The sequence below is a fragment of the Leptosomus discolor genome, chromosome 9 (genome assembly GCF_034619465.1).
Source record: "Leptosomus discolor isolate bLepDis1 chromosome 9, bLepDis1.hap2, whole genome shotgun sequence".
In the NCBI taxonomy this organism is placed as follows: domain Eukaryota; kingdom Metazoa; phylum Chordata; class Aves; order Leptosomiformes; family Leptosomidae; genus Leptosomus; species Leptosomus discolor.
The window spans coordinates 1,384,036-1,411,867 of NC_141399.1; the positions used below are offsets into that span (position 1 = coordinate 1,384,036).

At 46.4% G+C, this 27,832-nt stretch overlaps 1 protein-coding gene across 1 annotated transcript in view; it reads right to left on the bottom strand.

Annotated features, from left to right (window-relative positions):
- The window catches only part of GRM7 (glutamate metabotropic receptor 7), a 275,498-nt gene that overhangs the window by 17,630 nt on the left and 230,036 nt on the right, over window positions 1-27,832 (bottom strand). The window contains exon 8 of the mRNA XM_086469667.1: window positions 23,830-24,765. Coding sequence (XP_086325793.1) covers window positions 23,830-24,765 — 936 coding nt within the window. The remainder of the gene's footprint in view (window positions 1-23,829; window positions 24,766-27,832) is intronic.

Consider the following 27,832-nt stretch of genomic DNA (forward strand, 5'->3'; position numbering starts at 1 on the left):
ATTATTAAAATAATGGCTTTTCCCTCTCTCGCTGGCTGAGCACTTAGCTTTTTTGAGGTAGAAATAATTCTTCATCTGTCATTTTTTCCAAAGATTACATCATCGGAGAAAGCCTTCATTTCATTCTTCATCTTCACCGCTGCACTGCTAAATTGACTGACACACAATCTTGGCATTTTATGGTATTCAGTGCCAGACTTCAGCTGCTGTTATAAATCATATTTCTCCACACTTATTGCATTTTATTCATTTTATACATGACCAGAGATTAGAGTTCAAATGAAATAGATTTTGCTATCCTTCTTATATTCCAAACGTCACTAGTCTAGAAATCTTTAATTTTACTCACTTCAACTACTGAATAATTCAATGTAAAAGGAGGAAAAAAACTCCACCAACACCCTGCAATACTCAGTTTGAGATCTTGAGCCAAATAAAGCGAGGTTCCTCTGACTGCCGCGGCTGTGTCTCTGCAGCCTGGCGTGCAGGCACCGCACGGCGCTGGTATATCTGCCGGCGCGTATGGCACTGGAGCCGCAGGAAGAGCGGCCACCTCAGGAGGCTCCTGGAAAGGGGAAACATGGGCTGATGCCAAGAGCCAGGCATTCTCAAACCCTCATCTGAAATTTCAGGGTTTGAGAAGGTGTGATCATGAACTGAGTATTTTCAGGCAATACAATATCTGCAATTACCAAAATCATGTCTTTTAGCCTCAGTCTTCAAGAGAAAATCTGTGGAAGCATTAAAAAGCACTCCATTAGAGAAATGCTGGCCATCTGCTGGGAAGCCAGCACAGCAGAAATGGCTGTTGTGAGACCCTGAACTTCCCACAAATAGCCTGGAGATCAAATACTGCTCGTAACGGTGGAGACCAGACAGCCTTACCACACTTACCCTTTTTCCTTATCAAATAGCTGCGGAGTGAACACGAGGCAAAGCTATCTCGTCATTTTTCTTAAATTATTAACATGTTCTAGAATAGAAAATAAAGTCAGGTCAAACTATTTCACGAGAATTCCATTTATCTTAGATGGAGGAATAAGCAAGAGTGAATATTCAGTGAAAGGGATTGATTACCAAAAGCCAAACAAACTGCAAGCTAACGTGTCTGTAAGTAAACATGTAGATGGGCAAGTAGACAGGGAACTAAAAATATGGCTCTTGTAAATAGTCATGCTTAATAAAACAATTGTAAAGAAATTTCCACTCAGGGAAGCCGCCTAGCTTTATAGAATTTTACTTTGCAGTCATTCCGGATACATGATGCTAATAAATAGCTCAAGAAAATGAAAAAAAGTTCTTTTTTAAAAAAACAATTTTAGATACTTAATCTTATGCTGATAGCATCTTAGGGCAAACCTCTCTGATCACCAGTCTATTAAATGTTCTTAGAAGAGGCCTCTGTCAGACCAAAAGAGGTGCTGGCATTGATTACTCATGACTGGAAAGCCTCAAGTAATGTTTAGTTTTATCTGTCTTCCCACACTGGAGGTGCCTTTCCCTGGAGGAAAAACCCCAAAGCTGGAGAAAATGAAGAGAAAGTATCTAACCATGGCCACGGTGGAGACTGTCCTAGGCTGCCAGCGAAGATCCGTCCAACGTTCCTCACTGTAGCTCGAACACTTGAACACGCAGAGGAAACCTCTGAAGAAAACCGCACCACGAACTGGCGCCCGCGTGTCGCACGACGTGCGAAGTGCAAAGGCGTTGGACACGGGGAGACACCGGCGTTGGACACGGGGAGACACCGAGGTGCAAAGCGTCAGCTGCCCGAGGCCACGCGCCGTCCCGCTGACAGGGGGGTCAGACGGGGAGCTGGAGCCCAGAGCATCGCTCCGTAACGCCGGCACGGCCCATGAGCTACAGCCCTCACGGATAGCTGGGCTCACTGAAGCATGCTAACGACACATGCTAATCGTGCAAATTCTAAAAATTTAAGCTGCAGAATAATAATGACCAAGTAAATCTCTTTTTAATTTCTTCTTAAATGTTACTTTTCTCTGACGAAGTGAAATTATTTATGCCCTTACAACACTGGCTCGGGCTAAGGTTACACAGATCCCGCCTCAGCACCTGTGTATAAATAAAATACGCCTCTCGGAGCACTGCTGTAACTGCTCAGCCCTTAGGAGCAACACACAAACTGCTGGTTACGTGTGATCGGAATAGACGCGAGGTGCTGCAGGTCTCTTCTACCTACGGCTGGAGACGACAGCAACCAGAGCATCAACACGCCAAGTTTATCCGACGCCCTAGCGGACTCCATTTGCTTCCACAGATGATCTCTTTGCACCGTTCCTTTCTGTATGCAGAAAGCACCAATAAATGCGGAAAAGTAACTGAGTGACCTTTCTGTGTGCCTAGAAGCAGATCTTCTCAGCTGGGAGCAAACTCTCTATCAGCACCGCAGTGTGCTTTTATTCGGCAAAACTTCTGCTGACCCTTGGCCAGCCCGTTCAAACACACGACTTGCAGCAGCAAAAAGTGATTCGCAATCTTGTATTTTTGGGCATACGGCTTGACCTCCCCTGCCCACAGGCCTGCTGACTTCCAGCCACAGCCTCTGGGCCTTGAGAAAGCCACAGCCCTTGAGAGGTGCTGCACATTGGGCACTCCGAAGCACGGAAAGACTGAAAAGCTCCAGGCACACCACAGCACGCACCTTCCCGTGGATTTTGGGTGCTCAGGATGAAAACAGACCTGCCAAGGTAAACGTATTCCGACCTCATTGCAAGAACTTATTGGGATGCACGTGCCAGAAGGATCAAACATTTCTCTTCCATCCTTTGCATGTCCCTACACAGAGCCTTTTGGAAGGCGTATGAGAAAAGCAAGGTACGAAGCATCTCAAAAGGTGAGGAATCATCCTCTAAGGAAAAGCAGGACGGAAACACAGAGACAGCAGGAGCTTCTGAAACTCCCTTTAGTTCCCGGGTTGGCTCTTTACACTTCGTATACTTTTATCAGTGTGGGCAAAGGAGATAACGTGGTATGTACCATGCAGGCAGGCTCCTTTGTCAAGCTGCAGGTCACAACTGATGATGGGTTTGACAATCGACAGCAGCTCATGTATCTGCACAAGGTTGTCATGGCAATGAAACGTCTGCGAATGCAGCTGATACGAACTGCTGCTTTGCCTTGACAGTGCTGAAAAATATTGCCAAAATTATTCATAGCCTGGAAATAAGAGAGGCGTAAATGCCCTAATGGGTTTTTTCCCCCCGCTATATGCTGTTAACCATTTTGGGTTTTGCAATTTTCTTTATTTTTATTGCACGGTAAATCAGTCAGCATTACATCATGACGGCAAGCAGCCCTTTCATTTAGTGTATTCAGGTCTCGCAAAATTAAATTTATAATCCAAAATAAATATAAACATTTGTATGGTTTTATAATCACACTCAGTAGCCTAGCAAGCTAATACTGCAAAACAAAGCCAAAGAAAGAAGTCAAGCCCCAAAGCACCCTTACAAGAAGGGCCGATCCCTGCCAGCCCTGCAGAGCTGCTCTCCATGGGGGTGTTTCTCCCAGTTTGACTGGGGGCTCGGGTGGAGCTGGAAAGCACAATGCACATGCACGGTGTCGATCCTGCTCTGTGGAGGCTAGGTTCTCCTGAGCTGCAAATTTGGAGTCTTAACAAGGAAAAAAAAAGAAGGTATTTCAGCCCATGCTATGCTCCTAATGAAAATCAGGCCTCCACGCAGAAGATTAATTTTGCAGAGTGAGCTTCGAGGTTTCTTCTGCCCTTTCACCTTCAATTTTGTCTCGCCCAATCCAGCCATATGAATTTTTTATTTATATCCAGTCACTTTCACCCAGTTGGAAGGCATTCTCTGAAATAAAATTGCTCTTTTTCTGAGGCAGTCCAGTTAATAGATTCCCTTTGCATCCACTCTCTTCAGCAACCGAACCTCCTTGATCTACCGACTCACCAGGCTCACAGAAAACCCCATCCCCAACCATCCCCCCTCCAAACACAAATCCCCCATTCCTCCCAGGAGAACAAGACTTATTCTCCTCCACAGCTGGATGTCGTATCTTTAAGAATTACATAATTCTTACACAACATACACGATGGTGATACTCTCTTGATCTGCCAAAGGGATTTCTATGAGGTCTCATACACGAAAGATTGAAGTAACATGCTGCCACGCTACACGAGCACGGGATAGTTACTTCACCTGCCCCACCACATCCACGAACGTTTTCTGGAGAATTTATTAGATTTCCTCATAATCCTACCAGCTCCAGCGTATCCATTCCTGGGAGCATCTCTTTCAGGTTCACATTTGTTCTGTCCCTACTTCACCTTTTAGCTCAGAGCAGACTCCACCTGGCTGACAGGGAAGAAGGTCTCCCTCCATCTAACCCTTTCAGGCAGGTTGTTGAAGCAGCCAAGAATTCCCCTACATGAGAGCAACCAGTGTGAAAACCTCAAACCAATCCCAGAAAAAAAATATCTTGCCGGTCTAACACACCTAAGAACTGAACTATGGCAACAGCCCTGCCTCTTCCCGTGCTAATTATGGTCATCTCGTTTCCTCCATCACTCCGGCCCTGCTATAAACCCCAGAAAAGTCAATGGGAATCTTTCAATGTCAGAGCAGTTTGACCCAGGCCTATACTGAGAATATATTCCATATATTTGCATACAAAGTACGATCTAATTCTGCTTGGAGAACTTCAGAGGAATCCAAAGTGCAAGCTGGTGTCAGCGGAGGAGTCGGGAAGAAAACGGCTAATCTTAACACATATTACTTCTCTGTAAAGACCTTTAGAGTAGAACACTGCTTATTAAAAAGCACTGACAAATATATATATATATCAGGCAAGCCAGCTTTTCACCGACTTTTTAAATTATAATGTAATTATTATTTTAAACAGAACATTTACATATTGCTTTGGCTACAGAGAAACGGACTTGTTATGGCTGCAAGTGTCCTTTCTATTTAGCCACGCCATCACAGTGCTGCAAAGAGTAGGTGACCACACAGTTTGGGTGTCTGGGGATCTAGAGGTTGCATTCAAGTACAAAGGTCAGTCAGCAACTCCAGCCAATCAGTTACCTTAACTGGGTTCCGAATTATTTATTAGCATGAAAATGATTTTACTTTCTAGAGTGTAAAAGTGAACAAAGAGTGTATCGGAGCTGCTTAAAAGAATGGTTGGATTCCAGCAAGGATAAGGCAGCAAAGCCTTCATTCCTGACCAGCCATCGTTAGGAATTCAAACCCTGGCAGAATAAAGAAAAATAATTGCTTATCTTACAGAAAAAAAAAATTGAAATTTTCCTTTGCTGTAGTTACCTGAAGTTACATCACTATTTTGATGGAGCCTCATTTCCGAAAAACATCTACAGGCACAGAAAAACACTGCAGGACGAGACTGCTCCAGAAAGCAGCTTGAAAAGCTGTGCCTGGGCTGTTGTCTTCGCAGGCCTTGAAAGCACCTACAACTCAGGAGCTTCTTCACATAATCTCCATTTCCACAGCCCACAAGGAGAAAAATTTCTGCTGTTCCCAAGGCTGCAAGCACCGGTCCTGTAGTGCAAGTTATCCAGGGGCAGAAAGTTGCACAGGGAGACCGAAATATTTTTTCCTTCATTCCGTTTTGATGGAATTGAATGGAAGGAACCAATTCCTTTTTGTTGGTTCTCAAAAGACAATATTCCTCTGTAACGGCAGAATGGTCAAAGTGTACTCTTTTGTCAGCGGCAGCAGTGCACCGAAACCTTTCCAGCCTCAAAAAATCCCTGCCCAGAAAACACCCACCCCACCCCCAAAAAAATCCAAACAAAAATCGGATTTCAGAGATGGATGTGGGCAGCGGACGAAGCCCCACACGGGTTTCATCCACCCTTGGCTGCTGACCACAGCTCAAGCTGACCGTGCCTACGAGCAGGTGAACGCAGATAGTCCACCCGCAGCCGCAACCCTTCAATTCCACCAGCCAACCCCAGCTCCTTCCCTCCTGACAGCGAGTCTGGGCTTCCTCTGGGGCTCCAACGTACCGGCGTGAGCCCAGAAAGGTTCGTACCAGCCCTTCCCATCCCCTAGCCCCGTCCCCTCGCTCCGAGCCGCGCTCCCCAGCCAGCACCCAACGCTGCCCCGCTCCAGACCAGGGGCTTCCCCCACCCCGCACGCGGCGCCTCGGCAGGCGCTTGGGGGTGACCCAGCCCGCAGCCCACGGGAGGACATGCGAGGCCACGAACCAGGAGCGACACGTCAAGCACACGGAAAGGCGCCGGGATCTGGTTTGCAGCGCGATTGTCCACGTTTTATAGGTGTGCACCGGTAGGTGTTCATTTTCGCTATTATTCCTCCAGAGCTGTCCATGTTTGCATCTAATTAAGTAAATGACTCGAGCCATCCAACTCTTGTTGCTACTAATGTATCACAATTAGAACAAACGGTTGCCACGGCAACAGCTCAATCTCTCATAATTCATAAACCGGAGCGCGCTTGCTTTGTGGTTGACGCAATCCTTGGGCCTCTGTGACATGCAGATGGGCGTTTATTGTTATGGTAAATTGGGAATGGGTAATCCCAGAATACAAGATGATTTAGGTGCTCATTTAAGTGAGGTTTAATTACAAAAAGTCTCTTGTTTCAGGACCTGCCAAATTCCAGTCATTCCACGATCCTGTACTGTCAGAAGGTACCCATGCATATCAACACTAATCCAGAGCATCAGCAAAGAGCTTCCTCTCAATTATCAAACACTGTAAGATTTATTGTAAGAATGAACTGAATCTCCATCTCGAGTTTGAGGCTGCAATGACAATTTACAGCAATATTCAAACCATTTTCCAATACGGTCTAACAAAGCGATACCGTGTCCTGCATCACTGTACCACTGCTCCCAATTCCTCCTCACCAGCTCCAAGCTAACTCTGAAATTAACTCCCACACATCATACCTCAGAGGTAACATTAAAAATTACTAGGAATTATTTAGAGCTCCTTATCAGCCATTGCATTCGGGGTACTTGTACAGAAAGCCAACTGGAAGATTACAGGATGAGAAAAACCCGAGTTTTAAGCCAAAGAAGCTCACACATTCAACTAATCCATGACCTGACAAAAGCTAATGGCCCAGAGACTCTATTCTGCATCTATACCTTATTAAAAATAATTCTGTCAAGATAAAAAACCAAACAGTTTATTGCTGACTTCATAGCTGCACAGCGTACCTGCTTTTATACTCAACTGAGATTTATTTACTGTCTTCTAACCCTTATTATGTACCAAGAAATAAATGGTGAGTACCTAGTAGTTCCTTTATCTCTGCATGAGGAAACCACAAGGACGCTTGTAAATACAAAGCTGAATTTGTGAAAACCTATACCTTCTGTCAGCGAATGCAAGCCCGGGGCCTCAGGGGAGAAAAAGCATCCAAAGGAGGAGTTTTTCTGTGTGTATGATTGCAACGAAATCCAGCCAGTCCTGCTCCCACAGGGAAGTTTACGTTAATAAAGGTTGTCTTACGCATTACCTTCCCGAGCCCAGTGACACAGCACTGGGCACTGAACAACCCCCCGTGCTCCGCAGATGCTACCCGGGCACACATCCAGAAGACGTGTTTATTTTTTCCCCAGCAAGTCCTTGCTCAGGTCCAGGTTGGGCTAAATCTGGCGCTGGGCTCTGCCGGGTGCTGGGGAGGCGGCTGGCAGCGCTCAGCACATGGAGCAATTAACACCGGGGATGTTGAGAGGTCCTGGCCTTCCTTGCTTATCTTCAGTCATTAACAGATTTCATCTTCCAGTCAATAAAATACGCTAAAACTATATTGATTTTGAAGTTCTGGAGAAGCAAATCACTTGATCTTTCTGCTTAAACTTCCTTGGTCCTCCAATTAAAGTAGCAGAATAAATCTTAACGACTACCTAATATCAGTTCTCACCAAGACTTTCTCTCCAGCTGTAATCATGTTTTAAGCACCTTGGCTAAAATAATTGATTTCATTCCTTTCTGTTAGCATCATCACCTAACACAATCTAGTGCTAAGCTTTTAAATGCATTTTGCTCTTCAACTTACTGGTGAATTATTGTTGCTAGTTAAGTTTGTTAGCAGGATCTGTTCCACTACTAAAAAGAGCCATCTTTTCTTCAAATTATATTTAATTATCTCCATTAAACATTACAGGCTGCTCTGATGTTGAAAATGTAAATCACAGGGAACAAGAGGAAGATGATAGCATATTGTTCATCACATATTTTGTCCTCCTACTCCCTCTGCATTCTTTTAAATAAATGTCTCTAACCAGAAGTCCAATGAAGATCTTGCAAACGCCTGAGTTGCTCAATTCAGAATGCAGAAATTATTTTTCAGTTGTTATAAACGCAACATGAGCATTACTTAATCGGTGAAACCGTATGACTCAGGGGCATGGGCAGGGTTAAACCCCAGGTTTCCCTGCTCTGGCAGAGGCGGTTAATGGCCTTTAATGGGCCATTAGCTGCGTAAGAAAAGCCCTGATTGCTGAGCCAGTAACCTATTCTTTGTAAACAGGAGTTTCACCTCGTTCCCCCACCCTGGCTTTTGTCACCGCAGATACTTCAGCCATTTAAAGGCCAAATGCCACCACAGACGGAACAATCTCTTGGTGAAGGCCTGACATCATTAGCTGAAAAGTGCTAAACCTGAAAAACCCTCCATAAAGCCTTGACAATTAAAGAGGTCAGCAAGGCTCAGCCCTGCCCACCGCAGGGGACCCCACCGACCAAGATTTGGCTGGGAAACGTCTGCCAGACAAGGGAGATGCTCTTGTAAAATACTCCTTTGCACCACTAGAGCTCGGTGGGTGCATTCCCAGCTGCTGCCCACCCCTTCCCCATCCCCACTGCTCCGTTTGGCAAGAAAACACACGGGTCTTCAGTTTCTGCTGCTGAGAGAACACAGAGACGGGCAGGTTAGCAATAGAGAAGATAAAGCTTAAGATGGAAACTATGTCAAACCACCAAATTGCAGAAGAAAAAGGTCTTCCCTGGGGAAATCCCCGACCTGGACAGGGCACCACACTCACCTGCCAACAACCCGCGGGGGTGGCTGGGCCACAGCTACGGGCAGAGGCGAGAGCTGGCTCCCGTACCCACCGGTCCTCCGCCGTGGTGGTACGGACGCAGGCTTCAGGGCAGCTCCAGCCCCAGCTCTGCTTTGTTACTGACCTCCCACCCCCCCAAGCTTCGCTCGGACATGTCGAGCAGAGCACTCCCCCAGCAAGACCCCTTCTTTAACAGGAGGGAAAGACAGTAAAAAACCCCAAACCAACAACTTCTCTCTCTCTCTGATCTCTTCCCCTAGGTTCCCTTTTCTCTTCCAGTTTGTCTCCTTGCCCATGCACCTGAGCAGCTCCCCTTGTACATCCTTGTCGGCACCTTTGTTTCGGCACTTGCAGACTAACCTCTTTCTCTTTTTCATTTGTCGTAAGGTATCGATCCTCCGACAACACTTCTCAGCTGCTTTCTGCCATACGAACACCACTATGGGTTTCTAGCGCTGCCTGGGAAGTAAGGGCAGCACGGGAACCGGTGATATCTCTGTACCAGGCACCGGAGCGGGGTTGGTTTGTGCTCGCTGTTGAACGGGGACTCCTCAGTCCCTCCACAACCAGTGGTGGGGTGCTGGTGTCGGGGGCAGCTCAGCTGCTGCGGGGTGAGCCGGCCAGGGACCACAGGACATGTCCTGCCGGTGGCTGTGACCTGCTGGTGGCTGTGGTCCTTCCCCAGCGCCCCACGGAGCGACAGACGCACCCTGCACTGGCACAGCACAGCCGGGTCTGCAGGAGCCCCCCAGCCCCACTGCGTGGTAAGGAAGGATCCTTGCTGGCTTTTTTTGCTGAATTGCTTTTGATGAATACGAACGCATACTTTAAAAAAGCCATTGTTTCAAAATGCAGCAGTATAAACATGCCCCAAATCATTTCTGACGGGGTACACTTGGGACACAAAATTTTTGCTTCAGTCTATGAGAATTCATTGTTGTTTCTTTTTAACCTTCTGCTAAGCTTATGCCTCAAAGACAAAATACAAGGCAATTTCTTTGACTGAGTATGATGGTTTCCAGTTTTATTATTATTACATGCCTGCTTAAACCATTTAAAACAACAAATAAATCCTTCAGGTCAATATTTTTGCGTTCATCTCTCATGTGTAGTGAAACCTATTTTTTGCTTTGCATTAAATTGGCCTTGCTAGACTGAAAATGCACCTTCAAGAATAGCTGTTTTCTTCCTCTGCAAATTCAGCTATATTTAGCTCCCTGGTATGCACAAAGGACTTGACATTTTTGCGTTAGAGGATCTTATTCAGAGCAAACTGCAACCACCTCCAAGATCAACAAAGATTGCTTTGTGATGGGGATTTCCTTATCAGTCCCTGCAACTTCGTTTTTTTTACTGATTTTGTAGAAAAGTCATTTTGGCCTTACTCCCTCGGGTAAAACATTGACTGAATTTCTAGCTCCAGAGCTGCACATTCTCTCTTCTTTGCACATCAGTTTGGTGCAGGGTAAGGCAACTGTACTGCGGGTAGAAAGTCACTGCTCCACGATGCCCATCCCGCCAGCTCCCTCGACCGAATCAATGGCAAAACTTCACCTGACTGACTCTGAGCAGGTTTGCTTTCTCCTTCCATCTTGTTCCTGTTTAGTCTAAACCAAACAGAATGAAAATTTAGCTCTGAATGTGTGACTCTAGTAGGGGCAAGAAAGGACGCTCCTTCCGTGTGGGACTGACAAGGGTACTTGTTTTCGTGCCCTTCCGCAGGCTGCTTTCATAAGCCATTCATAAGCAATGACAAAAGTGCTTAAGGACCCATTCTTTCTGCTGAAATGGTTTGATCAAATGAAACCCTGACTCTGCCACATAAGTTCAGCAAGAAAACTGAGAAACATCTGCATAACTTACATTGTACTGTGTAAGTCCGTCGTGGTTTTCTCTTTGTTCCTGGATGAGCTTAGAATCAGCAGCCATTATTTCTCACTCAAAATAACATTATTATGTTTCCACAATACCCACGGGGTTCAGAAACTGGTTATGATCTGCCTTCGCAAAGCGCTACTTCAGTTCCTAGCGTCTGGCTTACAATGTTAGCCACGATCTACAGGATTTTTCTGAAAGGATGATTAACTCTTGTTCAAACAAAGGAGCATTAATGGGAACTGAGGTTTTCTGCAGCAAAAATCAAACTGCGCTGTACATTGCATGGACGTAGTAGAGCACACCATCCTCTGGCCACCTCTCGGGGAAAAATCCTGCAGAGGTTAGCGCAAGGAATGACCTTTCCATACAGCCCAAAGTCATCCCACCTGAATCCCTGAACCAGAACTCTCCCCCAAAAAATGCATACTAGAAGAAAATCAGGGTTTCAGGAATAAATCCATACCTCTGGGAAACCCCATCATCTTTGTAATGTCCTTATCTCAAGCCTCACGTACACAGGAAATTCAAAATAACCATTAAAATACACTATCACAAATTGAAACTATCTGCAAAGACATTAAAATAAACTTACCGTCCCCAGTTCTGAGCAAATGAGATGATTTTATGATTACATCCTTGTAAACTAACGCTGAAGAGCTATTTTATAACTGTACAGTTACCCCTTGTTCCTGTATGTAGCTACCTGGAGGTACGTGTGACTATCTGCACTATTCAGAAGCGCTATTCACAAAACAGGGTTTTGCAAGACGGAGTTTTTACTGTTGCTGCCATAGAAATACAGCAAAAGCTTGAGAAAACCCCCACTAACGCCCAACAGCGGTTGCATGGTCGATGCAACAGCTCTGCTGGAGAAATTATGTTGTCAGCTCAAGTGAGTTTGACATCGCAGAGATATCAAAACGCAAGCAAAGAGAAAAGTTTCATCAACAAAGTAATTACTCTTCTGGACTCAATGGAACCGCAATTATTGCGCTTTGAGGTGTTGTCAGTTTACGCTGCAGATGAAAACTGATAGGTAACAGTGGCAGGGGCCTGTTTTCAGATGTGGAACTCTCCTGGCAGTTCTACATTTTCTAAAAAAATAAGGAACCAAAAAAAGTACGTGTCAACACTATGCATTAAACACCCACACGTTTTTTCCTTTAAAATTTCCTAAAAATTACGTCGCTTTCTAGCCAGAGGTCGTTAACTATGCACTAGGAATCACCGAGGAAAAAGATACCCTTCTTCCACACTTGCCCGTGGCACCTCTGAACTAAGCTCAGTGCTCGTGGGCGTGCAGGGGACACGGCCAGCTGCGCCCCGACCAAAGCCGAGCAGAGGCGGGATGTGCCCGGAGAGCCACGGGCGAACGCCTCTGCCCCTGCCGGGGCTCCTAACAGGCGATGTGAAAAGGCATGAAAAATATTCCTAACCCTGCTGTCCCAGGCAATTTGGGGTTGTTCCTGCCTTGTGGCTCTTGGTTGACTGGGCACAATCGAAACGCAGACGGCTGAGGAGGACGAGCTGGTTTTGAGTCCCCACTTCGATGACTTGGTTCAGCTGCTTTAGGCTGCCCCAGTGGCGTGGGAGAACAGTTCTCCCCAAAGGACAGTGAAAAATTATTAATTTACGGGTTTTGCCCTGGAACATCCCTGTCCTCCCCCCAGGACGGTACCTGCAGCAGCAGGCCGTGCTGTGACGTTCTCAGAGACGTGCAGCTTCTCGCCGAGGGGAGGGTATGTTCAGCTGCACGTTTGGTCAGCCTCAGTGCTCCGCAGAGGCAGACAGACCCCAGAACACAGCAGGGAATCTGGCAGCCCTGCTGCGTTGTGTCCTGGTCACTGAGGCACAAGGGGACAGGGGTGGCCCTCTCTGGATTTGGGTGGGGGTATTTTCCCCTCTCTAATGCACGCTGCTTGCCGAGTTCCATTTATTTTTCCATCCTCCGAATCAGATTTTTTTCTCTCTCCTCAACAAGGAAGGGAATGGAAAAGGCTAGAATTATCACAGCGGAGAGATCCCTCACTTTCTGCATCAGACATCAAAGCAGCATGCTCGCAGGCTTCAAAGAGTCCCTCGGTGACTGCAGAACTACCGCGGGGTTGCTAACTTACAGTAATTTCTGCTTAAATGAATACATCTCTGTTATGAGACAGCCACACACGAATTTAAATGCAGTATTATTACTCCATTACGAAGATACCTGCTTCAATAATTGAAGATTCCACAAAATGAATTGATTGTTAATTATCTTTTAGCTTTCACCTATACATTCCTGTAAGGCTATTACGGTCTGAGCATGCACACAAGGACGGCGCCGCACGTACCTGCCTAACGGTCGGTGGCTCCCCTGCATTGGAAACGCACCCCCTCCCTCCTTAGGTAATTATGGGGAACATGATTGTGGCCTTGGGCTCTGCCTGCTCAGTGTTTTCAATTAGATTTTACTACAAAAGTACGTATTAACATTAAAGGAGCATTACAATGCAGCAGATGTGATAAAACAGATCAATGTTAGATGTACCTTATGCCTCTGTTGTTTCAAGAATCATAATCACCATTAATTTATGGTCTTCTGAGGAGGATCTAATTACTCTAACCATCACTTATTTCACCCAGAGTATGCACTTTTGCTGTTACCTAGCTTTAAATACCTGCCTTGACAACACAGACCTGCAACTGCAGCAGTCCCACAGCCTCCTACTGGCTTGGCCGAACTTAGAAGGTTCTGAGCACAGTCAGACGCTCGGATGGGAGATCTCCCCGACAGGATCAAGCGCAGGTAGACATCCCTCTTCCAGCAGTCCTGACTTGGCAGTACGATGCAGCATTGCCGGTAATATACCTATCACCAAAATGTCTTCATCCTTCCGGTCATTAAAGATGCCTCTTGGAAGAGCACAGGTGTCAACTCCCGCTTCCTGGTCAAATCCTGCCCCGTTTGAATTGCCCATGCTTCCCCGCCTCACGATGCTGTTATTAATGTGGCAAACGCAGCCCTGGAGGGGTTCTCAGCCTGAGAACGTACACAGACCTACGCAGACCTGCCCGCCTCACACTGCATTTCTGCGTGCTGCTAAAACGGCAGCTCGCCAGCTGATGCAATGCTTCGAACATGTGGTTTTTAAAATCATCTGTAAAATGCTTTAGGGTTCTTCTGCATGCAAGGAACTGCTATTACTGTTATTATTGTATTCATTTCTGAAACACTCCAGTCTGCCTGCCTGAACATTACACAAATTAGCGGTGGATAAAAAAATCCAGAATCATTATGTAGTTCCAGAAATAAGTGACAATCAAAGCGCTTAAAACACATTTAAATATATAGAGATATTTTCCCACCGCTCGTTGTTTTCTACCCAGTGTAGAAATGCAATTACAAGAAATACTCTCACTTCAGAGACTAGCAAAACTTCAGGAATTACTTGATGCTTTACAAAAGTAACTCAAAGTGCTTTTGAAATACCAAGTGTCAAATCTGGCGTACAGAAATGCAGCTCCATCAGTGTAAATGATGTCCTAGAGCCAGGTTCCATTCCTTACACCATTGCTCCTTTTTTTGTGCTGCTTTCTGCAAAGACCCCCGCTACCCAGCTCCACTCATGCCATGCCTCACCTAGGCTGAGCAGAAAGAGGGGTTGTTTCCCGGGCCGAGCTCCCACCTCTGACGGACACAAGTGCCCCGGGACAGCAGCGAGGCAAGTGCTTGCAGAACGTCCCGTGTCTGGCACCTCTAGCCCACTGCCCAGGAGAAACCTGCACTGCTGGCAGTGACTGCTCGTAGAAACCAGATATCTTTACATCCACCTCTAATTGTGGGAGAAAGCTGAACGGAGGGTAGCTCACAGTTAGAGCAGAAGGATTGCCCTTGCTGCGATGCAAAGCTGCTGGCCGTTTGGCACAGGAAAGCTCTCAGGAGTTTGCATGGCCGAGGAATTAGTGTCCCCCGTCTGCCCGGAGCACCCGCGCCCAGCCCCGCGGGGACCACCGCCTTCTCCTGCCGCTGACACACGGGGCACAGGCACCAGTGCAGAAAGACAGCCCCCCGCTCTTCGCTCTCCGCACACAGCTCTGCCGTGGCAAGCGGGAAGGCACCTGCAGAGCTTGAGACGAGGCAATGGAATCACAAAACGGCCTGTCTTTCCTCGGGGTGCTGCCTCGGGCACATCCTGCGTAGCCACAAGGTAAAACAGCTTCAAGTTTTCTCAAAAGCGCAACGGCCACCCAGAAGTAAATCTACCTTTCATCGCGCATCTGCTCACGAATGCCGGAGCCGAGCAGCCTTCACCCGATCCGTCCCCTGCTAATGAGAGTCACGCTCATCCTCCATGGGAGCAGGTCCAGCATCACGTCACGGCAGCCTCTGGATCGCCGACCCAAGCAGCGAACACTCGGTCATGCCCCAGCCCCGATCGCAGTGGGGAGAGCAGGGCACCGGCAGTATCAAACTCCCATCCTTTTTGGCATCAACCAGCAGCTTTTTCTATCTCAGCTTCAACTGGGCTTTCCCTTCGTGGGCCCTACGCCATTTCCCATCACGCCAAACAGAAGCGGTAAACGACCGCGCTTTGCTCTGCTCTACCGGAGGGTTAGGGTACGGTGTATCCCGACATCCCAGGGGCCTGAGTTTAGGCCACTACGATTTTGCTTCACTACTTTTTTTGTCTTTTTTTTTTTGTCTTTTTTTTTCAGCGTTCTGTGACAGGAACCTACTAAGCAGAGGGAGACGGGGCAGGTACTGCTGATTAAGCCGTCTTCTCCCTGAAGCGATTAGCAAACACTGTGAAACAATCCAGCCAGTAATACTCTGCTTTTCCTGAGCCGTACTCTCCCGCAGCGGTTCTCAGAAGCGGCTGCTAAAGGCCATAAGCCAGCTCCTGTCAGTAAGCGGTGGGTCACAGAACCACCAAATGACAGTCTATGAGTGTCTCCTTGTTTAGGGAAGGAACCTCCTGCCAAAGCACCAGGGAGAGAGAAACAAGTGTGTGGCAAAAGACCGGTGACTCCAGAACCCAAAATTCCTGTCGCACTTACGGTGTATGTATGTAAATACCGACTTTTTATTTTAGGGTTAAACCATTAGTAGCAGTGACGTCACAAGCCTTTTGTACCGTTTTTTGACTAGTAACAGTGTCCCTTTCCTCTTGGAAGACAAAATGAATGCGGGAGGTAACAAAACAAATCTTCCTGAGAACTTTACTGAGAAGGCAAGACTGTTGATTATTTCCACAGAAATTAACTTTGAAACTCTATAGACACTTGAAGGTATTCACAAGGGTTTTTCTATACTCTTACAGCAGTGTTCTTACATATCCTGACAAAAGTATAGGCCACCAGGATCATTTTTGTAATAAAGGTTGTCACAAAAAAAAAAAAATCCACCTATTACTTAATTTCTAAATTCCAAAGAACAGTTGATATTCCCCTCAATTAAAATGAAACGCTGTGTGCTCACTGTGAATAGCCCAACACTCCACAAAAGCAGACTTTATTGTATACTCTGTTCTTGGAGGCTCTCCAGACCTTACGGCTCCAGCCTGGAGGGCCTGAACTGAACTTAAGTGAAGCTGCTTTTCAGTTCAGGCTTGTCTCAGGACAACTGTAACGCCAGATCTTTGTATTCCATGGTTTTCTCAGGGATACAATCTTAAGGCTGGATAAAATGAAGAACTTCACCATTTGAACATGCAGATCCCTGCGGCAATGCAGCGATGCAAACTGAGAGCATATCAATGAGAGAAATGAATATTTGTGGTTCACGAGTTTTATGCAGGTACTATGACTAGAATGATTCTTTAAACAAAAGTTACAGCTCGTGACTGTCCTTGTATGAGCCCCAAATCATGGTAGATCCAAAGTCACATTCCCTGTGAGCCTCAAAGCCTGATTTTCTCCACCATCCAATAGTATAAAACTCCAACAAATGTTGCAATAAAATCCTCATAACTCCAAAATCCACATATATAGAGTTGCTATAGCAACTGTCATCCCGAGCCTTCCCAGGGGAGAAAATAAATGTGTGTCCTACCTGGTTAATCGGTATTTGTGTTACACAGAATTGAAGGGTAACTTAGTTCCACCAAAAAATAGAATATACACTGAAGTGCCGCCGTGTTAATGTGACATTATTTAATCTGAATAAGAATCCACTTTGCATGTGCCTTCAAATTATAGTATTTATGTAGCATTCAACACAATAAGTAAAAATGTTGCTGCCAAATATACCTGGCTTACCCTGCTTATTGGTTTGAATCAAACAGGCCTTAAAAATAGAGAAATGAGAAGGAAGGTGGACCAGTAGATGGGATTAAGGACTTCAATAGGATTTCATAGCGGTTGTATTACAATAAAAACACCCCTACAACCAAAGGTTCGTGCATGATCTGGGTGCAAAAATAACGTGATGGAAGCTGATGTCTGTATGGTGAACTTTTCCCCGTTTCTCTCCATTCCAGGATGAATACAGCTCCCAAGCAGGAAGATGGCACTAGCTGAAAAACCATCATCACTCACTCAGAGTCATGAGTACAACTTTTTTAACTTGAAAAAAGTCCTGAAAATAATTCAAGAAAAAAATCCCAGTTGGAGACTATATTTGGAAGCATGTTGACAGTTGTTACTAGCTTGTAGACATATCCAGAAATGTATTATTTTAATCTTAGCAATTACTAAATAAAAGTAATCACAGCTACAGGGCCATAAAATCTCTGTGAAACATAAAAATATAATGATGACATATCCCCCTATATTAATTCAATGACATAATTCGAGAAAATAAGATCTTAGGGGAATATTCAGCATACAGAACTACATCTGTACATAGTTAAAGAGTACAGATACGGACTTCAAACCTGTGGAGACAATGATTTCTTTTAATCTAATGCTTACAGCTCTGGCAAGTTTCCCAATTGCCCTCCTCCTCCACCATCTGAAGAGCCGGCTCGCAGGAAGCCGTACATCTGTACGGGCTAACGAGCGGCGCTGCCAGGCACGGCACGGCAAAGCGGCGTTAGGTTTGGGGCAGGCAAAGCACCCAAGTGGATTCTGGCGTGCCTGCTACAGAGAGCTGAGTGATGCTCGGGTTTGCCATTCAAGGGATCTGATTTCTCAGTGTTATATTCTAGGGATTGGGGAAATTTAATTTAAGCAACAGTATATGTGTATATATATATGGTAATACTGAATAACCATAGGAGAAGAAAATAGCTTGTGCTCTTACAGTCCTTCATAATTAGACCTAAACATGGTTAGAAAAAAGGGAGAACACAGCAGCAAGAAAACCCCTCACCCTAACCAAGGCTATTTAACAGGAACCACGGGCAATTCCCCCTGCTCTGTTAATCTCCAGCCACCACCAGACCCAAATCCAACAGTTCCATAGTCTCCTATCACATCCTTCCTGTGCCAGTTTTTCTAGGAGATTATTCGCAAAAGCTTACTTGAAATTTGGGATGTCCTTTTTGTCTCAGCTACCTTCCTAGGGAATATCCCAAACCTAGGGAATCCTCCCAAACAAGGAGGAGGAGTGGGGGGAAGCACCTCTGGGAAGGCAACTGCTGCTTTAGGCCATGCCACCAGACCGCGCAGGGGCTCTGCTGCCTCTCTTGGCCACTTGCCCCCACGTGCAGGCGCGCAGGGACCCCGGGGCTGGGGACACGCCGGACAGGCAGCCTTACGGACAGAGCTGCTGTCGTTGGCTCTGCTGGCGGATGGTGAAGGCGACCTTCTGTCCGTACTGCTGCCCACGGCACTGACTGAGGGTGCCACACGGGTCTGGGAGGCAGACTCCTACCCGCCTGCTCAGCCACCTTTTAATATTCACATAAATACAACTACATTACATGACAAAGGTTAAAAAAAAGTGCTGAGAAGTATTGTTTTTCCTAACAATAAATTGACTTCTATGTACAGAAAAAGCAAACCAGTATTTTAAGAACTCTGCATATTACATTGATTTAACTACAGATGCTTTTCCCCCCTTCACTTTGTTTTTACTATGGAAGTATTGCCTCCGGAAATCCGCAAGAGTGTAAGTTTTAAAAATATTTACGTTACGAGAGAGACTAATTATAAAAATGTAAACTATTCCTGCCACCTACGAAGTGATGTTTCCAACATATGTTAGAGCACATCACGTGCTCTGCCATGCTGTTGCTCTTTACAGCATCTGTAAAAGGAAAACACTAAAAGTAATAATAATAATAATAAAAAAAAAGAAACAAAAAGGGACAAGGGACAGGGCGCAGAGATCTGGCCTCAAACCGCTGGCCCCCACCAGCCCCAGCAATGCCCTAGTGCACTGCCCTGCCTCTGGAAAGGAGTTAAAATCACAAACAGATAATCAATGAACGACCAACCCAGAGGCTGTGGGGACTAATTAATCCGCGCCGCGGGGCAGGGTGTGAGGTGCAGCTTCCCGCAGGACACCTCCCCACGCCTCCTGCATCCCATCCCAGCCCTTCGCTTTCGTACTCTCAAATTTGGACTCAATTTGGCTTATTGATTTCGCCCGACCTGACAGAGCAATCTGTGCTCTTTTCAAGTCCCACTTTGTATTGACTGTGCCGTGGAGCTACGACTCCTGTAATTGATTTAATGGCTCTTTGAGGCCACTTTGTTTCTGATAAGATACCCGCACATCTGCGGAGAATTTAAAATAGTTTTGTTGTCAAAACCAATTACACCAGGAGCGTAAAAGCAGCGTTTCACCCCTACAGTCCCTCTCCAAATGTCCGGGTTAACAAGCTGAGCAACACTAAAGCAGGAGCTGGGCAGCAGGTGGGGATGGACACCGTCCCCTGCCCTCAGCCCCAAACCCCACTGACCCTTCAGCTGATGATGGTTTTGATCGTTAGGGGCTGCTCGGAGTTGAGCAGTGACTCCCTCCTCCTGCAGGGCCTCCTCTCTAGAGTCAGTGGCTTTCTACAAAATGCAGACTAACGGAGGAACCTTTCTGAGCAAGGACATGGCGCAATTCCAGTCCCCAGTACGGTGTCCTGGTCCTCAATCAGCATTTCAGAGTACACCCTGATAGTTACAGGGAAACACACAAAAAAAACCCACCCTGAAACACAACCCCAAAACCCAGACAACAGCAGCGACTGCCGGGTATGGAGCAACGGCTGCGTGACCATTCCATCAAAGCTGAAGAAACTCAAGGAATGGTGAGACGTGGTAAGGACAACCGTATTCCACGCCCGCCAGGAAGCGACAGGCTGCATTACCAAACTGAGCCTATAAATTATAACTGACCGTGTGTTTTCTGAATTTTTAGATAGCGGACAAAGAAACTGGCTGAGTAAATGCAGGCTGTTAAAAAGTCAGGGATCCACTTTTTCCACGTGCCACCTCCCATACACCTAATATTTTATCTCCATCCTGTAGCACAAACTCTGATATCTGGTCTTCCTCAGAGCATACCGCCTCCCTCCAGCCTGCTGCAAATGCTACTGCTGCTTGCATCATTTGCCTTCTATGAATTACTTGCAGCATACTTCTAGTTCTTTTTTGTTGTCGTTGTCGTTGTTATTTTCTACACCGAACAAGGTAGGTATTTTCAATATGCTTTCAACCAAACAACATTATGCTTGTAGTTATTGATAAAATAAATCCATACAATGAAAATCACAACATTATATATAACACTAGTTCTCAGTTTAAAAGATTGTGTTGTGTGAGCTTTTCAGCAGATGCAATTTCCATTTCAGCAAAGACCTGTGTGGCTAAGCTTAAGCACAATATTTTCCAGAGCAAGTACCTGACAGGAAATCACTAGCAATCACCAAAAAGTACAATCCCCGCAACCCCGCTCAAAAAAAAAAAGAGGGAGGCGGAAAGGAAAGCGAAGCAGCAAAGCTGCTGCAGCTCCATCTCGGCGTAGAGCAGAAGGGGGAAAAAGCCCCAACAGCGGAGCCACAGGTACGGCACGGGCGTTCGGCACAGCATAGCCATCGCCTGCCGGCGCCGCGGGCCGGGGCAGCCGGACAGCCCATCACCGGGACTGCGCGGGGCTGTGCACACCGGGCGCTTCGGTTTTGACAAAACACGACTGGTTCCAGCCCAGGGAACCACGATAACCCCTGGCAGCGAGCGTGGGCTGTGACAGCCAGCGGGCACCAAGGTCCCTTGCAGGGGCACGGGGGCTTCCCCTGGGCCGCCGCATGGCCAAGCGAAGGGCCGTTCGCTTTGCCCCGTGCCGCCTTCTGTGCTCGGCGTGCAACCGAGCTGATCACCGTGTCTTTTGCTGCCCTACACGAATTTGTGCAGGAATCCTCTGCTCTCAAAGGAGCGCAGGGTAATTGAGCTCCGCGACGACACGGAAACCTAAAGCTTTTGCCGCGAAATTGTTTTGAAGGCTGGCAGCAGCCTTTGAAATTCTTCTGGTCTTTCCACCACCTGTCTCAGTCTCCGCAGCCAGCAGTTTAAAGTGCCTCATCCTGGTCCCCTGCGGGCCTACAGCAGCACCGGGCAGGGAGCTCAAGAGCTGCCCTGCATCCCACCGACGTTACCAACGGGCCCAACCGGGTTTAAAGCCGCTTATGCCATTTCTGATCTCTCCCTCGGCAGCGAGAGCAGAGGTGTCCGAAGCTTTCGTAAGACTTGGCAGACCTCCTTTCCCGTGGAAATTAATTACCTTTAGGGATGCAAAGGCTGCCTTGTAAAGCCCATTGCAGAGGTGAGATGATACGTAAAAATCTCTATAACCTCCGCTTCCTCCTGGGCGATCCCCTCTTCCACCGGCAAACTGAGGCCAAAACAATTGCACGTCTCTGTACAACCAACCTCCCGAATCACCAAGAGCAAAGCTCTGGTGCAGGCACCTTCCTATGGAAGAGACTCGTAGCCAAAGCACAGACCAGCCCAAACTGACACCGCTGTCTTCCTGCAATTTTACTTGAATAACCCATAGGTTTAAGAACTGCAAATACCCCTGGCACAAAACGAGCTGGGATCTGAAATTTGCTCGCTCATTTAAAAGCTGCAGTAATTTTACCCGCAGTGGTGAGCTTGCCCAAGTCTTGTGTCAAAGAACAAACGTTAAACGAAGACAGAGGTGAAAAAACATGAGCAAGAAGCCAAAGCCCATTCGTGCGCAGGGAAGCTTGGGGTCAGTAAGGGGGGATAACTGACAGTACGCTGCTGAACCCACGCAAGACCTGTGGGAGAGCACTTGAGGTGAGGTCAGCGATGCCTGGGCTCAGCCGAAGTACGCCGCAGGTACGGAGACCTGGCAGCGGTTTCCTCCGCGCTGGGGAAGTAGATGGGGGTCAGGGCTGGGGAGGGTAAGACAGTCTGACAGCAGGTCAGGACAGCCTAATATTTTCATTCGTCCTTAAAGACTAGGCTTGCAGGTATTTGCCAAATCACTCTGAAATTACAGCTATCTCTAAACGAGATTCAGACAGAAGTAAGCCCACATCTCTATCACCAAGTATTAGCTGGAGCCACCTGGGCTGCAACGGGAACGTGCAGAAGGGGCCCGAGACCCAGGAGGTAACTGAAGTCACTCACGGTTTGATTCAGCCCTACACATTGTACTAGCAGATCCATTTTTCACCTCTTGAGTACTGTTTACTCAAAACACACAGAGCAACCAAGGTTCTCCCTTTTTATATATTTTAAGTGCAAATCTGAAAAGGCTTTTTCTTGCCAGTAGACCTTCTGACAAAGTCTGGTAAAATGAATCCTATTGTCCTCTGGCTGTTTATTATAGCCTGCTTTCCCCAAGGCCACCATCACCACCGATCAATGCAATGAGAAGATGTGAGGAAGAAGGACTTTTTCCTTGTTCCTTTGCGTGAGACAGAAGAGAGGCCGTTAACTTTTGTGCTTAAACCATCACAGCACCACCTGCAACACGCCAGGTTGGGATCCCAGCTAACCGCTGCTCTCAGCGGAGCTGATCCAATGTATTTACAAAGAGCGCTTTACACCTGACTTGTGTCGGCAGCAAAGCCCAAAGTTGACCGAGTTTTGCATCTCTGCTCTGATTGCCAGGGCGCGCTTCCCTAAGCTGCTGGTGCCTGAGCCGCTGGGAGCATGGGCTGGAAGTGATGTGCGTTGGGCCCGTGACAGACACCCTGCAGACTCCTCCGCAGCACCTGAAGCCTCTCAAAGCCAACGGGAACCTTTCAATCGAGCCTGACGGCACTTTGCAATAATTCATTTTTGTAACAAACCAACTAATGGATTAGATCCTAACGTCTGGATGCTTTTTCTTAAGTCACATAAGCGTAGTAATTTTGGACTGGGTTTTGGTGAATGAACTCCATGGGCTTCTCACGAAGAGAAGCAACCTGGCGTTCACTCCAGGACTCTGGCTATACCCTTGCCATGAGCTGTAGGGTAAGTCTACCTGGGCTAGCTTAAAAATAACCCGTGCAGAACTCAGTGTCAGTCTAATCTCAGCAGCTGAAGCTCAGGACAAGCTATTTACCCTGTGGTGTATGTGTGCCCTGAGGCTGCTATTTGTGAAGCAGAGCACTCATCAGACTAGGCACTGCCCTCAGGATTGAACTCCAGAAGTGCAGGAGTCTACTTGACTGTTTTTTGACAGTTTTTTTTTGCTTACATCTTGTATTCAAAATGATTTAGTTAAGAGATGCCTCTTTCTGGACAATATGACAGCTAATTCCCACTTATCCTACTGAAAAGATACAATTGAAATGGATGCAACAATAAAACTAATGGCTAATATGATTGCTATTGATCATTTGCCAGTTTATCAAATGAACAGCCCACCAGCTAAATGGAGAAGGAAAATAGTGCTATACATTGCACACGCCTCAGTAATGATCTAACTGGAAAGCTCATTTCAAAATCTATGTAAAGCTGAACATCAGCCCCTCGTTTATAACCGCAATGAATCCTGATAGATCAGGTGCACGTTTGTTCATTTTCACCTACCTTTTCGGCTGACTGGGCAGTGCCAAAAAATATTGGAATGAAGGCAAGCCATACTATACAGGTAGTGTACATAGTGAATCCAATGGGTTTAGCTTCATTAAAATTCTCTGGGACACCCCGAGTCTTGATGGCATACACAGTACACGTAACCATTAGAAGAATGCTATAACCCAAGGAACAAATGATTTGTAGATCCGTAATGTCACATTTGAGAACTCCTCTGGCTTGATCAGGGTTCATAGTTTTCTGCTCATCATAATCTATGATGATGTTGGGTGGGTCAACTGCAAACCAAATAAAGACACCTAGAAGCTGGACAGATATCAAACTCGACGTGATCGCCAGCTGCGACGTGGGGCTTATAAGCCTGGGGGCAGTCACCGACTTTTTGCCCTGTTCAAAGATGCGGTAGATGCGGTTTGTTTTAGTTAACAGGGCTGCATAGCTGATGCACATCCCCAGGCCCAAGAAGATACGCCGGAAGGAGCACACTGCAACGTTTGGTTTGGCGATCATCAGAAACGTGATGATGTAGCACAGAAATATCCCTGTTAACAGGACGTAGCTGAGCTCCCGCCCAGAAGCCCGGACAATGGGAGTGTCGTTGTATCTGATGAACGTTGCCATGACAAAAATGGTGGCAATAATCCCCAGCATAGCCAAGAAGACGGGTATCACAGCCCAGGGCGAGTGCCACTCCAGCTTGACGATGGGTATCGAACGGCATCCTGTTCGGTTCTCGTTGGGCCGCTCGTTGTAGGAGCAGAGCAGACAAGTCACCTCGTCAGCCTGGTACTGGTAGCCGTCGCAGAGCTCGCAGTGCCAGCAGCACGGCATCCCCTTCACCATCTTCTTCCTCTCTCCTGGCTTGCAAGGCAGGCTGCAGACCGAGGACGGGACCTCACGCACCCCTTTGCCCCACTGCATTTCATCGATCTACAAGACATGTGAAATAGAAAGAGGCTGGTTGGTTATTCAGATGTTACTGTCAGACAGCCGGGGTGGGAATGGAATTAGGGAAGGACCGAGGGGAACCTACAACACAGAAGAACCAAATGGATAAACTTGATATGTGGTAGATGCCTGGAAAAGCACCGGGAACCACACTTGCTGTGTCTTTGCATGGGGCTCTAATGCATGACTGTGTTTACTGCCTTCATTTTTCATTTTTATTAGTAGCTAATTGTGGTGGAATGACACACATCAGATAAAACAGTAGAGTGTAAACCCCCTCCTTGCTTCATGAAAATTTGCAAGAACACTGCAATGGCTTGAGGGAAGGCAGCAGCTACATCCACAAAACTGCTTTTCATGCAGCTGGATCCTGGAGTTTCTTACCGAGACCAGAACAAGAGATCTCTTTTCTTGGAGGGAACCTACTGACCAGGTTAATATTTTCAATGAGTTGGAAATGTCTCCTATATAGGGCATGGAATCAGTGAGGCCATGGTAAGATCTGCAATATGAGCCGTGTAAGAATTATGGAGGACAAAGAACAGAGTCATCAATGAAAAATGCAATAATTAGATAACATTTCATTTCAAAGTCACATTCTGCTTTTGAAATACCATACATGCTTCTGGGAATGCAAATTATAAATGATTGTATGAAACAAATGGAAAGTCTCAGTTGTTACGCAGTCTCAGGAATCCTAAACCCCAAAGTATGTGCACAAAGGCTCCCAAGTACCGCAGAAAATGAGGCTCACAATTAATTTAAAAGTATTCCAGACTAAAGCCACTAACCGGTTTGAAGAACAAGGAAGATTTAGCATTGGAGCCCCCTTGAAACAGTCCAGACTGGAACCACTGGGAAGGCCCTGACATTCCCAGCACCAATTCATTGCACCGGTCACCAACTCAACAAACAACTGCCCAGCAAATTTTCGGTGGCTCCAAGAGCTGATCTGTGTGTGTGTGCGTGTATGGCTTTCCAAATATAAAACCTGATCTCCTGGCACAGGCATGAATAAGGGTTACTAAACCCAAAATTTCAGCTTTATTTTTTTTTTTAGGTTAAATGCGTACAATCTCCGCTATTTTCCCTACAAGTAAAAAATTCGAAGCTGACTTTCTTGAATGAGCTGCCTTGATTATTAATGTGTACAGGAGGCTGGGGTTTGCAAGTCCTAAATTGAAGGACTAAGTTGCGCTTTCCTAATTTAATGCAAATTAGATCCTGTATCATCTTCATTTCATACATTCGGAAAAAACCCCTAAAGTCACACACTGCTCAAATACTGTACTACCAAGAGTCTCTGCTGTGAGTGTTATAAAAATAATCCCTCAATAACAGATAATCTAGAGGTCTGCCATGGCTTGAGAAACTTCATTAACCTTCAATATTCACAAGTTATTCTGAAAAAAAAATAAAATCCAGGAACTATTGCTTCACACTGCGCTGAGCTGAAGGTACGTAGCTTACAGAAGCTGGAGGAATACTCATGATAAAGGAGAATACAAAGACTCGTTTGATTGTACCAGTAAATGATAGTTTGGTCTTACTGGAAGAGCGTGCCCAAGGAGCCAGGAAATCCATTTCTATGTCCGGCTCCGTAACGGCTCCAGCTAAAGGCGAGCAAGCCCTTTCCAAACCTGGAGCCGAACTCCCAGGCTGTGTGCACACCTCGCAAGAGAGCTGGGGCGAGCTGGCACGTGTCCGTGTAACTTACTGCAGAGGCGCGGCAAAGGATGGCAGCCGGAAGGAGAACCGGAGAGACGGTGAGCAAAGAGAACCAGGGCCAAGGTTTCTGACCCATGAAACAAGTGTGAAAATTCCATGACGATTCCTTGGGAAACCAAGGGACAGTTTGCCTCTTCCTTCACTCTTCTTAATCGCTGATTCGTGTCTCGCCTTTGTGACAGGCAGGCTGAGGCAGGGTGACTAACCCACCCGGGTTTGTACAGCTGGAAAGTGGGACCATCGGTCTGGTCTGGAGCCTCCGTTTTCTATCGTAACTATGAAACACAGACGTTCCTTGATGCCCTTTTTACAGCACGCATTGATACGAAAGGAGAAAGGCATCCTGACTGCATGGATTTTGACCCAGCGATGAAAGGATTCTCACCAATTTTCTGCATGTTAATATCTCACAGAACCACAGAATTATTCATGTGTTATCACATCGCTACCCACTCCCCCCCTTATGAGTACAAAAGGATGAATTTCCATATTCTCAAATGTATTCCATGGCATTGCTGGGTAGTCTGGACAGCCTAAAGGTACTTTATTCTGTGCAGATACTCTGTGTAAAGAGATAAACTGAAGATCAGGCAAAATTATGGAAAGTCCTTTTTCTGGTCTCCCGGGACGACACCACGGTAACTCTGTATCACTGGCCCCAGAGATTTGCAGCGTTCTGCTGCTTCTGGCGTGAAAATTAATGATGAAAACCGTGTGTCAGATAATGCACCCAGCACCACAGCCTGGCGTTGGAGATGAGAATCTGAGTCAAGTGAGACACTTTCTCACTCAGAAAAGTATTTCTGAAACATTTTTTCTCTTTGAAATAAATCGCTGTTTCGTAACTCCTTTTAGAAACGAAAACAAAAGCATTAAAATGTTCAACTGTGTATTTGGCTGCTTTAGGATCTAATAATTGTGCCTGATGTACTTTTTTTCTGTCCCCCTTCTCCCCTCCCTCCTCCTTCCAGCTTTGACTGCAGTTTCCTTGAAATAATTTGGCTTTTGAAAACCTGAATCTAAAAAAGACGTCTATTGTGGCAAGTAATTGTTATATTCAGCCTTTTCTTGCATTTACTTAAACCTAAACCTGCTTATATTCAACATAATACTTTCAGTAACTATGAACTGGAAATTGCTTGCTTAAAGATTTTGAGTTCAGAGTTTCAGGATCAGGATCATCAAATACTGATAAAGCAGCAAGGCTGACTTTCGTCCACAACTACTGCGAGAGCACCTTCAACAAAACCAAAACAGCAGAGCGTTTCATTCAGGGGCAGGAACTGCAGCGCTGGTTTGGTGGCTTCTTTCTTAACATGTC